Source organism: Aquarana catesbeiana, linkage group LG04 (assembly GCF_042186555.1).
Source record: "Aquarana catesbeiana isolate 2022-GZ linkage group LG04, ASM4218655v1, whole genome shotgun sequence".
Lineage (NCBI taxonomy): Eukaryota > Metazoa > Chordata > Amphibia > Anura > Ranidae > Aquarana > Aquarana catesbeiana.
In genome coordinates, this window is record NC_133327.1 from 296,821,790 (window position 1) to 296,835,195 (window position 13,406).

Genomic DNA, 13,406 nt, shown 5'->3' on the forward strand with positions numbered 1-13,406 from the left:
TCGTGAAACTGTGAATGCTTGGCATCATGGAGACACCTACGCCCATAATACCCTGCACTCACAGAATGTCCTCAGTCTTTCAGGTTGAATGACACTAGACTGTGGACATCTAGTGGTGAAAAAAGATTACTGCGGAGACATTGCAGCAAAAGCTGCTTTTTTATTTTGAAACCTCCTCAGGGACCATTTTAAAAATAAATAAATAATACTTATACTGTATCTTCTTGTGATGATTAGTTGTTTCAAATAAATATAGGTACACTGATGTACAGTAAAAACAAGACCCTCTCTGCCCCCCTTTTCCTACACACACACACACACACACATACACACACATTTAATTTTCTAATTATAAATAATAATACAGCAGGTTTTTTTGTGTATTTTGTGATTTAAAGTTTATGTCTACTGCAAAGCAAAGTTTTTATGAATCAATTCAGTTAAGTATTCAGTCTAATGTTAGCATGTATTTATATACTTTTTAAAAGTTATTTTACATGAGTTTGAAGAAAAGGTCAGTTAAAAACTTTACTGTTTATTTTAAGGTTCTGGAGCATATGCAGACAATTTTACTGGTGCCGTATCTACAACTGGACATGGGGAATCCATAATGAAAGTAACACTTGCAAGACTTGTACTCTTTAACATGGAGAAAGGTAATGTTTTTGATAAGACATATCAATACTGAATATCCCTGACTAATGTGAAAAGGTAAACAAAATTTTTATAAGAATAACAATATAGTATCATTTATATATATATATATATATATATATATATATATATATATATATATATATATATATATATATATATATATATATATATATATATATATATATATGACTGTTTTCCTATTTCTTTTATCTGTACCATTTAGGCTTGTTCTGATGTACACTAAGCTACAACTTGAAGCTCATTGCTTTGGGCTCCTCCTACATGGAAACTGGCTTTCCTAAATGAATGAGTGGCTCTGTAGATTAATAGATGTGTCAGTCTGGCACAGTGTGGGTTAATATATATATATAGGACTGTTTTCCTATTTCTTTTATCTGTACCATTTAGGCTTGTTCTGATGTACACTAAGCTACAACTTGAAGCTCATTGCTTTGGGCTCCTCCTACATGGAAACTGGCTTTCCTAAATGAATGAGTGGCTCTGTAGATTAATAGATGTGTCAGTCTGGCACAGTGTGGGTTAATATATATATATAGGACTGTTTTCCTATTTCTTTTATCTGTACCATTTAGGCTTGTTCTGATGTACACTAAGCTACAACTTGAAGCTCATTGCTTTGGGCTCCTCCTACATGGAAACTGGCTTTCCTAAATGAATGAGTGGCTCTGTAGATTAATAGATGTGTCAGTCTGGCACAGTGTGGGTTAACACAGGCTTGGATATTAATATTTTGAAAATGCATTCCTGCTTACTCGTGATACGTCTTAATGACAACCCAATAAAAGATATAAATGAAAATACAATACATGTACAGTAGAAATGGCTAATGCCCATGCATATGGGAGCATGCTCATTGTTAATCAAAACAAGTGTGATGCCATCTAAGAAATCTTCATGTGTCAAAATAGTTATCTGTACACTCCCCAAAAAAGCTTTAGAGGACAGGTGGCCCAATGCTGAACATCTGTTAGAGCTTCTCAAGGGTCCTGCATTCAGAAGGATCATTGCTGATCATCTCATGTACTCATTCTTACACCTTATCTTACCTCTTCTGTGACCTTCCCAATTTCCTAACCTATATTGTTTTAGTAACCAACTGACTGAAAAGGCATGGAGACTACCCATTCTAAACTTTTCAGACTGATAGAATATAAAGGCCATTGACCAATGAAATGTTTTAAGCTATTCTAAGAAGACTTGAGAAATTCTTAAAGGCCAGCATGCCATGAGTACCTATTATTGTATTGGAACATTACTTCCCCTATTGCTAGAAAAGGGAGGAGATGCTCTACTGTTTGGAAATGAGCTCTCTAACCAGACATTTTGTTCACCATGAGTCACCCAGGAACTTTACTTTTCCCATTACTATTATTTTTACACTGTTTGGTAGAACCAGTGATGGGTTTGAAAGGAAAAAATAAAGAATCTTACTAGTAGTGATGCAGAAATTGATTCAGGATTTTTGAATTGCACAGTTGTACGCTAATTATACAGAAATACTCAGACTTACCAATAATGGGCAAATCATCTACTTATTTGATTCACTACTAATTACAAGCTACATGTGGCAAGGCATTTTTAACTGGGGATTATACTAAGATTGTCTAAAGCCTTTTTTTAAAAAGTGGGGTTATTAATATGACAGGGTGTTAGCAGGTACAAAGGGTTAAAGGCTAAAGATACTGACCCTATCCTGTACTAGGTGGGCATAATATCTAGTTTGGAATATAAAATAGAAGAAGCCCAGTCTTTCCACACAAAGGTAGTGGAAGCTAGGTCAATTATTTCTCCCTCAATAGTCATGCTGAGCTATGACTTATCTGTAGGTGAGCCGACAAGCCAGAACTGGTAAAATACTAGTCTCAGTATACAGTGATTATTGCATATATTTAGTAAGGCATAAAAACTATAGAAATCCTTTTACATAATTTCCTCACAAGGTGATTCTACAGGCATACTACTATCAAAGCTCATACATTATGTATTATTTAATCAATGTACTTCACAGCTTGCACATATTTCCATATTGTCTTAATTGTTAAATTGAGAGCATGATGTTTTGTTGGATGGTATTTACTTTAATTTATGTCTGAAACAGAGGAAGCACATCCAAGAATTAGACACAGACAGACAGGTAGTCAATTAAATAGATCTGATTTAGAAATCCGAGCTATCAGCTGCTGACATATACTCATTAGTGTTAAATATATTTACTAGATCTAATCAACACAATTGAAATATGTTTGGTTATAAGCAGAAATAGCCTGATATAGTTACACTTATGTATACAGTATTTCACAAAAGTGAGTACACCCCTCGCATTTTTGTAAATATTTTATTATATCTTTTCATGTGACAACTCTGAAGAAATTACACTTTGCTACAATGTAAAGTTGTGAGTGTACAGCTTGTATAACAGTGTAAATTTGCTGCCCCCTCAAAATAACTCAACACACAGAAATTAATGTCTAAACCGCTGGCAACAAAAGTGAGTACACCCCTAAGTGAAAATGTCCAAATTGGACCCAAAGTGTCAATATTTTGTATGGTCACCATTATTTTCCAGCACTGCCTTAACCCTCTTGGGCACGGAGTTCACCAGAGCTTCACAGGTTGCCACTGAGCTGGTGGATTGCCACAAAGCTGTTGGATGTTAGAGACCTTGTGCTCCTCCACAGGTTGCCACTGAGCTGGTGGGTTTCCACAGAGCTTGTGGATGTTAGAGACCTTGCGCTCCTCCACCTTCCCTTTGAGGATGCCCCACAGATGCTCAATAGGATTTAGCTCTGGAGACATGCTTGGCCAGTCCATCACCTTTACTCTCAGCTTCTTTAGCAAAGGCAGTGGTCATCTTGGATGTGTGTTTGGGGTCGTTATCCTGTTGGAATACTGCTGTGCGGCCCAGTCTCCAAAGGGAGGGGATCATGCTTTGCTTCAGTATGTCACAGTACATGTTGGCATTAATGGTTCCCTCAATTAACTGTAGCTCCCCAGTTCCGGCAGCACTCATTCAGCCCCAGACCATGACACGCCCACCACCATGCTTGACTGTATTATTATTTTCAGGTTTCTCAAAAAAATCCAACTTTTCTACTTTATGGAAGCATCCAAAAATATATATTTAAAAGAACTAAAGCCAACACAGTGTTGGAAGGGAATCCTCTGTTAGAACCTATATCATATCTTAAAACAGAACATAATTACATTTATATTAAAACTTCAATTTTTTAGGCACTTCTTCTTCTTTTAATCCTTGCCTATATTCATAATTAAGCTGTTGTGGCAGGTTTCCTGTTTCAGGGTGGCTCCCTCCTCTTGCATCATCCTATGGAGTCATCTTTGCATGCAGGGACTCGAGATCTCCCTCCCCCTCCCTCCTCCTTTCTCCAAGCTAACAGACTGACTTTATGTTGCACTCACGACTGTTAACTCTGGAAGTTCAGGCAAATTAGCACTAAAGCTTCATGTACACTAGCCTACATTTACCTCAGGTGTGGGAAAATACAAAATGCTGAAAATCACAGCATGTATTTGCCACGGTTTTGCATTGATTTTGCCCTGTTTTGCATTTTCCCACAGCTGTCAGTCAAAAGGTTCCTATCCTGAACGCAATTCTTCCACTTTCAGAAGAGGGAGGTTGAAGCTCACCTAAATGCGACAGCTCCTAAACTCTGCTAAAAGCATCTGTACATTGACACATACACTTTTATGGAGTTGAGTTTAGGAGCGTTGGCAAACAAACGCCAAAAGCTCCTAAACTCGTGTTTAGGAGCTGCCAGTGTAGGCTAGTGTACATGAAGCGTAATAGCGCAGGAGCCAGCAGTATTAAAAGGTTTGTAAACTGGAAGTGATTGGGTAAATAGTTTACTGGAGAATCTTTATTTTATTGTGTCCAATATGTTAAACTAAAACAAGCTGAGCAATTAAATCTAGTTAAAAGTGATGAATTTGTTTTGTCCCTGCAGCTATGAAAAAACACCAAAACCTTTACTGAATATAAGTCATTTTGTTTTAAATAAAGGCAACCTATCAGATTGGCATTTTACAGAAGTGGCTTGTACAAGTTCAAATGCTGGAGTTTTGGTGAAAGTGTAGTCATATTTTAGGTGTGTTATGTCTTTCTTGGGCTGTGCCATTGGTTTCTTATGCCATGTCTAATCCTATGAAGTCATAAAAAAACAAAGCTCTCCTGCTCCAAATAAAGGGTGAATTCTAAGGGTTCATTGTCAGAAGCCAAAAAAGCATACAAAGTATATTATGGAATGCGATACCTCTTTTGTCAGGTGACAGCCTCACTATACACATGAGAACAGTTTGGTCGTGAAGTATGAGCACTTTTCTACACCATAGAGAGATGAAGAGAGGAATGCTTATGTCTAAGTCAGTCTTTTCATCCCTTTTGCTCCCTCTAAGGGTACTTATAAGAACAGCTACCCCAACAACTGACTTAAATATATTTTTAAAAAATTACTTTCTTATATTTTTAAACCTATTATTATTGTAAATAAGATTTTGGAAGTACTTTAGTGAAACTGAAACAAATTATCAAAAAATGAATAACCAGCAAAGACATTAGTTATCTATATCCATGTCTTTAGTACATATGGGCAAATAATTTTACACATACATATTTCTTTAACTAGGTGAGACTCCCCAGGATGCTGCAGACCATGCTCTTGACTATATGGTAAACAAGGTGAACGGCAGAGGAGGCCTAATAACTGTGAGCAAAACAGGAGAGTGGACAGCAAGATTTACTACTAAAAGAATGGCATGGGCCAGTGTAAAGAACAATATATTAACGCATGGACTCAATCCTGGAGAAATTTTCCATGAAGTTATAAATTTATAGAATATAGTGATAATATAATAAATAGTTTATAATATAGTTATAACATCGAAAGTTGCTAGAAAAGAAACACTGATTGCCTGTACATTTATCATTGGTTTAGTTTTTAAGTGTTGTTGTAAATTGTACAATGAGTATTTTGTTTATACTGTCCTTGAAAACACAACCTGGTAAATACCAAAACTGTTCTGCAAGTCATTTTGGTTGAACGAGTTCCAATAACCATGCAAGTAAAAGATAAGATTGTTCAATATAAAAAGTTTAGATGAATGAATTATGTGCTAAATTTTCTAGTACTGACGGAAAATCAGATCAAATTCAAACAAATGACTTTTTTCTTTCTCTCTTTGTTTTATCCAAGGAAGGTTTTCACCTTGACTTTTTTAAATAATCATTTTTTAAATCTATGATTAAATAGTTGTTAGTTATTAAATGTATGAGCAGCAATGGTCTTATCTCACATCTAGTGGTAATGTTAGAAGCATCTCTAACAGTGTTATAGTTGCATCATTTTGTGCATACTGTATAAGCCATCTCTGTACATTATTTTGTCCTAACATATTAATTACTGGTTAAAAATGTATATACATGAAATACTACTAAATTTCAGAAACATACACCTTTCATTTTATGTACTTTTATGGTAATCTATTAAAATAGTAATTTTACCATTTTAACAAAAATAGTGTTTAAAAATAATTAATATGCCATTTTAACAAATAACTCCATTGTGTATGTGAGAAGCCCATTTCTACCAACTGCACTCCTTTTGTTTTCTGTTAAAGAAATTGAGATTATTTTATAAACAGCATGTTTCTGTTTCTATTCTGAATTAAAAAATGTGAATTAGGATATAAATGATCCAAGGAGAACGTGTTCCCAAACCATAACATAATTGTTTGTCTATCATTTGATGCATGCTATGTTTGAATGGGACAGCTCAACCAACTATAACTATAATAATTGGTGAATGAGTGGAAATGTATTGGTTAGTCAGCTCATGAAATTAGCTGTTTCATAGTATGCATCTGTAAGAAATGTAAGACATTGCATTAGAAAATTTTCCTTGCAAACAGATAATTCTCAGTCATACTTAATTCATTATGTTCTTGAAAGTTTGAATAATAGGTGTCTAAATGCATAGGTAATTAAGTGAGGATCAAAAGATCTAGAACATAAGTACATTGAAATACATTGCATCATACAAACGCTATGAGCAGCACTATGTTCAATACACCATCTTTTCTCTAATATGCTTTTTTTCTCTGCTATTATGGCTGTAAGTATGTACAAATGTACAGGCTAATGGACAATCTTGTTCAATACCATATTTAGAAGCATACACTATGCTCACTCATTAATGGAAAATGTCTAAATATACGTGTGTCGAACTATATACACTTATATTTAATGATAGTTGTGAATCCAGGAAAATTCAAAAGCATACAGATTTTTTAAAAGTGTACAAGGTCTGTCTGGAAAAAGTCCACCTATTGTTAATATAACAAAAATGGTTTGCTTGACAGCAATGTAACCTGGCAGCCAAGGAGAGTGTACTGGAATGCACATGTGTGGACGATGAAGACTTCACTGTACTAGTCAGTGGGATCACTGGACACGGTTGAGTGAGCATGTGTACTGTGTGGCCAGCACATTCAAAATGATTAAGCAAACAGAGTAATAAATCTGCATCAAATTTTGTGTTAAACTTGAATGTTCCTCCACGGAAACTATTCAGATTATTCAGAAGGTTTTCAGGGATGATGCAATGAGTGCAGCACAAATAAAAGTGAGGCACAAATGCTTTAAAGATGGTCTCATGGAAAAAATATTTCATACTTTACATAATACAAATCATTTGTATGATAAGAAATGGGACTCCTGGGCACCAGGAACCAGGATCTTGGCATGAAAGGTGTCATAGCAAAATTTGCTCCACAGCTTCTGAGAAGAAGAAACATAGTACTGCAGTTGCTAATGACTTGCTTCAAACCACTTTCAATGTTCCCAAGTTTCTCAAGAAGGTCATAACTGGATATGAGTCATGGGTCTACAATCTGGAAACAAATACCCAGTCATCCCAAGTCACTTTGTTCTCCAAGCCCAAAGAACGCATGAAAAAGTTGCAGCAAGATCAAGACCATGTAACCTGTGTTCGTTGAATGGGAAGTTGTTGTCCATCACGAGTACACTCCTTCAGGCCAAACAATAAAGAGTACTACCTCTATGTTCTTTGAAGGTTGAGAGATGCAATATGACAAAACCGGCTGCAGCTATGGGCAACTGGTAATTGGTGGCTTCATCACAACAACACACTCTCCCACGCATCACATTTTATTCAGAGATTTTTAGAAAAACATCATATCACCCAGGTGACCCAGCCCCCATACAGCCCACATTTTGCGCCCTGCAATTTCTAGCTTTTCCCAAAACTAAAATCACCTTTGAAAGGGAAGAGATTTCAGACCGTTGAAATTCAGGAAAATACAACAAGGCAGTTGATGGTGATTCCAAGTGTTTTGAGCAGTGGAAGATATGCTGGGAGAACTGTGTGTGGTCCCAAGGTGCCTGTTTTGATAGGCAGTCATAGAAGCGTCATTGTCCTATGTATAATGTTTCCTTTACTCTATCTTGTATCTTCTTCAATAACTGTCTCTATTTTTCATATTACACAGCTGGATACTTTCCGGACAGACCTCGTTTGTCTGGACATTACTCAGATTTACCCCCAAACCTTTTTCTCTTTCTCGAGAGCATATCCAACATTATTTTGAACTAAAGAACATTTATAACTACATCTAGTAAGTGCATTTTCCCTAAACACATCACGTGAGCTGACTCTTAGGTGTCAAAACGGCAAAAAAAAAAAACAATGTGGAGTAGGAGAGACAGAATGAGAGATAGGCAGAGTTCAATATTCCAGCAGCCAGGGTTGACAATGCTGATGTAGATTTCAGTGCAGAATATGCACTGTGGTGTCTGTATAGACAGGAAGTTATGAGCACATTGGATTTCTGGCAAGTCAACAAGTATTGTTCTCTACTTGCAGCATTTACAAAGAGAGAAAATGAGAGAAAATGTGCATGTATAGGGGGTATGTACCAAATATGTTTTTTTTTATTTTGCTCAGACATACACTTTAAAAGCTTCAGTGCTTCAAAAGCCAAAAATGTGATGCGTACCAAAATATGTAAATAAAACATGATAGTGATCACAAAAAAATGTTGTTTCAGGTCCCTTTGGCCCTTTGTCAGTCAGGATAGCAAAACCCTACTAGCTTTACTATTTGCTGTATTAGTGGTTACCTGTACATTGCAGGAGATGACTTCTCAGTATGTATCCATTTTATATACTTTAATCTGTATTGCTTCTTGGGCTTTTTAAAATTTGAAAACTGAAATAAATTGGGATATTTTTTTGGCTGTTATGCGATTCATATTTGGTGGCATAGTTACCACTAATGTACTGATTCTTCATTATGCTTGATATACTCCCAAGGTACTGTACATGAGTCACTCATTATGCAATAATATAGAAGTGCCACAAATTACAATTTCTAATTCAAAAGCTTTTATTTCAGGAACAATTTTCCTGTTTAGATGAGGCCAGTTAACTAGTATAAGTGATTATTCCTAAACTGATCAGTTTTAGATAATTGCAGATTTATAATGCTGTTTAGGTCACTGATCAATTGTGATTCATGAATTGTATAAGTTCTCTGCAAACTGGACAAAATGCCATGAACACATTTAGGAAAATAAACAATATGCACATTTTCTCATCACTACTTATTCAGCTTAAAAGGAATTTACATTCCTTTTAATTTACATGTTTTTGCTGTGCTTCCAACATTTTTCACCAGACAGCTATCTTGATAAAAGTGGAAGGATGCCATACAACTAGCTTTAAAATGTAAGCATAGAACAGTAAGTTTCACAGTAAGTTTAACAGTCCCACACAGGTGTCCGTTTATGAAGCAGTGATCAGCGGTGATCCCGAGGATCACCGCTGATCACAGTCCATAAACCGTTTATGAAACAGTGATAATTGGGGGAGAACATGTTTGAACTTGTTCTCCCGCCGATTATCTCTACACGCGGAGAATTCTCATGAATGACACAGTAAGGGCCAGTTTATGAAGCGGTGATCTCACCGCTTCACTGGCGATCTGAGTCAGAATTCACACTCCCAGGTTCACCAGCTCAGAGGTGGTGAATCGGGGAGTGAAGAGGAAATCTGGGGGGATCTGAGGGGGAAGGAGGAAGATTTTTAACTTCCTTATGCCTCGTTCAGACCCCCCAACACTGTTAGCATGTCCCCCTGTCATATTTATGTGTATACATATATATACATATATACATATAATGTGTATATGTATATATATATAATGTGTGTGTATATACATGTATATATAATGTGTGTGTGTGTATTCATATGTATATAATGTAGGGGGACTCATTATTTTATTAACATTAATCGTCCGTGTATTGAGCGGTGATAATTTATCACCGCTTAATAAACTGACATCTCTGTATTTCTGGTGCTGTAATCTCGTAAAGTCTCACGAGATTCCAGTATCAGGGGCCGTTCTCCACTGTTTGAAGCATTTGTAGATCTCTTCACTCCTCCGAAGGTGAAGCGATCTACAAAGCTTCATAAACTGGCACACAGAGGAGAAAAATCTTCACTGTGAATGCCGGAGAACGAAGCAGTGAATAGATTTCACTGCTTCATAAACGGACACCACAGTGCGGTGTGATGCTGTTTTCCATGTGGTGAACCAACAATACTGTGTGTACTGCTGAGACAACATTCTCTGGAACGTAAATACAATACCATCAATAAGAAAAATTAATCCACTTGAGAAAATTATAAAAATATTTCAAATTCAAAATAAAAAGTCCATATAGAATAGTCCTTATAAACTCCAACCACCATGCCCTCTGGTAAAAAGGTGCTTAAATGATGCCTTCAATTTGTGCTCCACCACTGTGTATACAGAATGGTCCCTTACCGGCAATACATAATGAGTGCTCATTTGATCACTCATTCTCAAGTAGCAGTTGAGAAGACACGTTCTGCTTTATGAAAAAGACAAACCACTGGTCTCACAGATTCCCTTTCTCTCTTCCCAGCAGCCCAGACCAAAAAAAAAAAAAGATGTAAAGTTTCCAAGATAGTGTAATTCCGTTTTTATTAAAAAAGTAGAAAAAACTAAAAACAATTGTGCACTTACATTTTATGGTGCTCAGGTCAGCATCAACATAAACAGTCTGGTTTGTATTTAATCCCACAGACCGTTCGGACAAGCCGGTGTGTGTTCCACGCTTCCTGATGAATGCTTGTATGCGAAATGCATTGAGGCTGTGCAACCGCCATCCATGACCACCCCAACTTGCCCTGTACCATGCCAACCTGCCCTATACCACCTTAACATGCCCTATACTACCCAAACCTGCCCTGTACCACCTCAACCTGCCCTATACCACTCTAACCTGCCCTGTACCATCCTAACCTGCCCTGTACCACCCTAACCTGCCCTATACCACCCCAACCTGCCCTATACCAGCCCAACCTGCCCTATTCCACCTCAACCTGCACTATACCACCTCAATTTGCCCAATACCACCCCAACCTGCCACTAAACCACCCTATACTACCCTAACCTGCCACTATACCACCCTATACTATCATTTACAGGGTCCGGTTTGGGGTGCGCCCTGTGACCGTGTGCTGCCTGCAGGGTGCTGGACAGCCTAGACAAAAATGGGGGGTGACACCATGTTTTACCATACCAGATGACACCAACCATAGTGAGGCCAGTGGTCAGGCTTTTATTTAAAAATAACATTCCAGAACACTCATATATGAAGGTGCTAAACTTCACTGATATTAACAGTCTCTAACACCTACAACTCTATTTCCCAGCCAGAACAGCTGCTTATGGGTTCCATAGTGGTGTTTGATGTCACATGCAATCCGCACCTATACACATTTTGTCTAGTGGACAAAATAGGATTTTGGTACACTGATTCTCACAGATCCTCAAACAAATGAGAATAAAAAATATCACAAATAGGGGGGGCGTGGCTCGCCAGAGACGCGGATGGCAGCTTGGTCTTTAGTGGCTACAGAGTGACTTAAAGAAGGGTGAATCTTCCTCACCCAACCTTGGCAGACATCCTCCTTCCTCCTGGCAGCATGTCCAAGCAGTGGAAGAACAATAAACACCCACAGAAGCTCACATACTTCTTCCCTCAAGCCAGAGCGTGCAGCAGCCAAGATGGCGCCGCAGGACACCACAGGCAGGCAGCGCCGCTCCTCTCTTCCTATACTAGCAGCGGCGGGACATCTCAGACAGTTACATCAGCCTCTGCAGCAGACCCTGGTGAGTTCTCCTTACCCTGCTCACCCTCCTCCGTAAGCCCAGTGAAATCCAAACTCAGAAGGGGGGACACAGATCCAGCCATAGGGAGAGGGAGTATCACAGCGCTGCACTGATACTCCCTCTCTCTAATCCAGAGCAGCCTTCAGCTATTGGTGCCTTTCCTGCTTCAGATCAGCCCATATCTGAACAAACTATGAACAGCATGCTGATTTCACTAAGGCAGACTCTATTTTTAGATCTATCTGCTACTGTTTCTTCCTTAACTAATGTAGTGCAACAACAAGATCAGAGAATCCAACATATAGAATCCAAAATGCCTGACCTCTTCAACACTCACAATGACTTAACTGATGCGTTTAGTGAACATGAAGACGAACTACAACAAATCAGACTTAAAATGGCGGACCTTGAAGACCGATCCGGAAGGAATAACTTAAAATTCCGAACAAAACATCCCGCAATCAATCCAGCAGTCTGAACTGGTTCCCTATTTGCAATCTCTAATGCGCACTCTGGTACCAAACCTATCGGCTAGAGATCTGGAAATAGATAGAGCCCACAGGCTCCCAAGACCTACCCATCTTCCTGATCCAAGACGAGAGATGTATTGGCTCGCATACACTTTTTCAACACTAGGGAAAAGGTGATGCTAGCAGCCAAACGTGCCCCCCGCTATACCGTACCCATTCTCTATGATGGCGCTCTACACGGATCTATCCAAAGTCACTATGGATAACCGGCGGCAATTATCCACCATTAGAAAAGCACTCCAGAACCATCACATACCCTATAAATGGGGTTCCCCCACCAAGTTACTGATTACCCACCAAGGGAAAACAGCTCAAATGGAAACTGAATGGTCCCTTCAGAACGCCTGAGGAATACTACTGGCCTTTACCACTACAACTGATCAACAAGCTGAGTGGAAGCGACACCCTTTGCAGAAGCCTTAATCTTGCTCCCTCGGCCTTGGGTTGCCGAAAGCCATTGGAGAACTCCCCCTATCTCTCAGCAGTAGTTACTGCACATTGAATCAGTTTTGTTCACGGATCTCCCTTTTTATCTTAACCCGTCAAGTTGACACACCACCCCTACACCCTGTCCCCTTACTTGCAAACCCAGAAATACACCTCCACTAGTGGCTTATCATAAGACTCTTCTCCATGTGACCTTCCATTAGCTTAAATCTCTGGCACCTAACTCCACCATATAAACTATGCCGTTCAAAATTGTCTCCTTAAATGCCAAAGGCTTGAACAGTCCCCAAAAAAGAGCAACTCTCCAGAAAGAAGCCGTTAAGCTACTCACTAATGTCCTGCTTGTGCAGGAAATGCACTTCTCAGTCTTAAAGACACCTGATCCAGGGAAAATCCGATTGCCTCTCTGGGATCAGGAAGGAATTTTTTCCCCTGCTGTAGCAAATTGGAGCATGCTCTGCTGGGGTTTTTTGCCTTCCTCTGGATCAACTGTGGGTATAGTATTGGGTATATT

The 13,406-nt window shown here is 38.5% G+C and overlaps 1 protein-coding gene across 2 annotated transcripts in view; it reads left to right on the forward strand.

Annotated features, from left to right (window-relative positions):
* LOC141140011 (isoaspartyl peptidase/L-asparaginase-like) overlaps nucleotides 1–8,906 on the forward strand; it is a 185,396-nt gene extending 176,490 nt beyond the window's left edge. Inside the window, exons 6-7 of one of the 2 annotated variants that reach the window (XM_073626720.1) lie at nucleotides 546–656; nucleotides 5,322–8,900. In XM_073626720.1, the coding sequence (XP_073482821.1) occupies nucleotides 546–656; nucleotides 5,322–5,530 (320 nt within the window). In that variant the 3' untranslated portion in view covers nucleotides 5,531–8,900. Of the gene's footprint in view, nucleotides 1–545; nucleotides 657–5,321 lie in introns of both variants that reach the window. The other variant, XM_073626721.1, reaches the window with a different exon arrangement.
* Nucleotides 8,907–13,406: the final 4,500 nt, after the last annotated feature.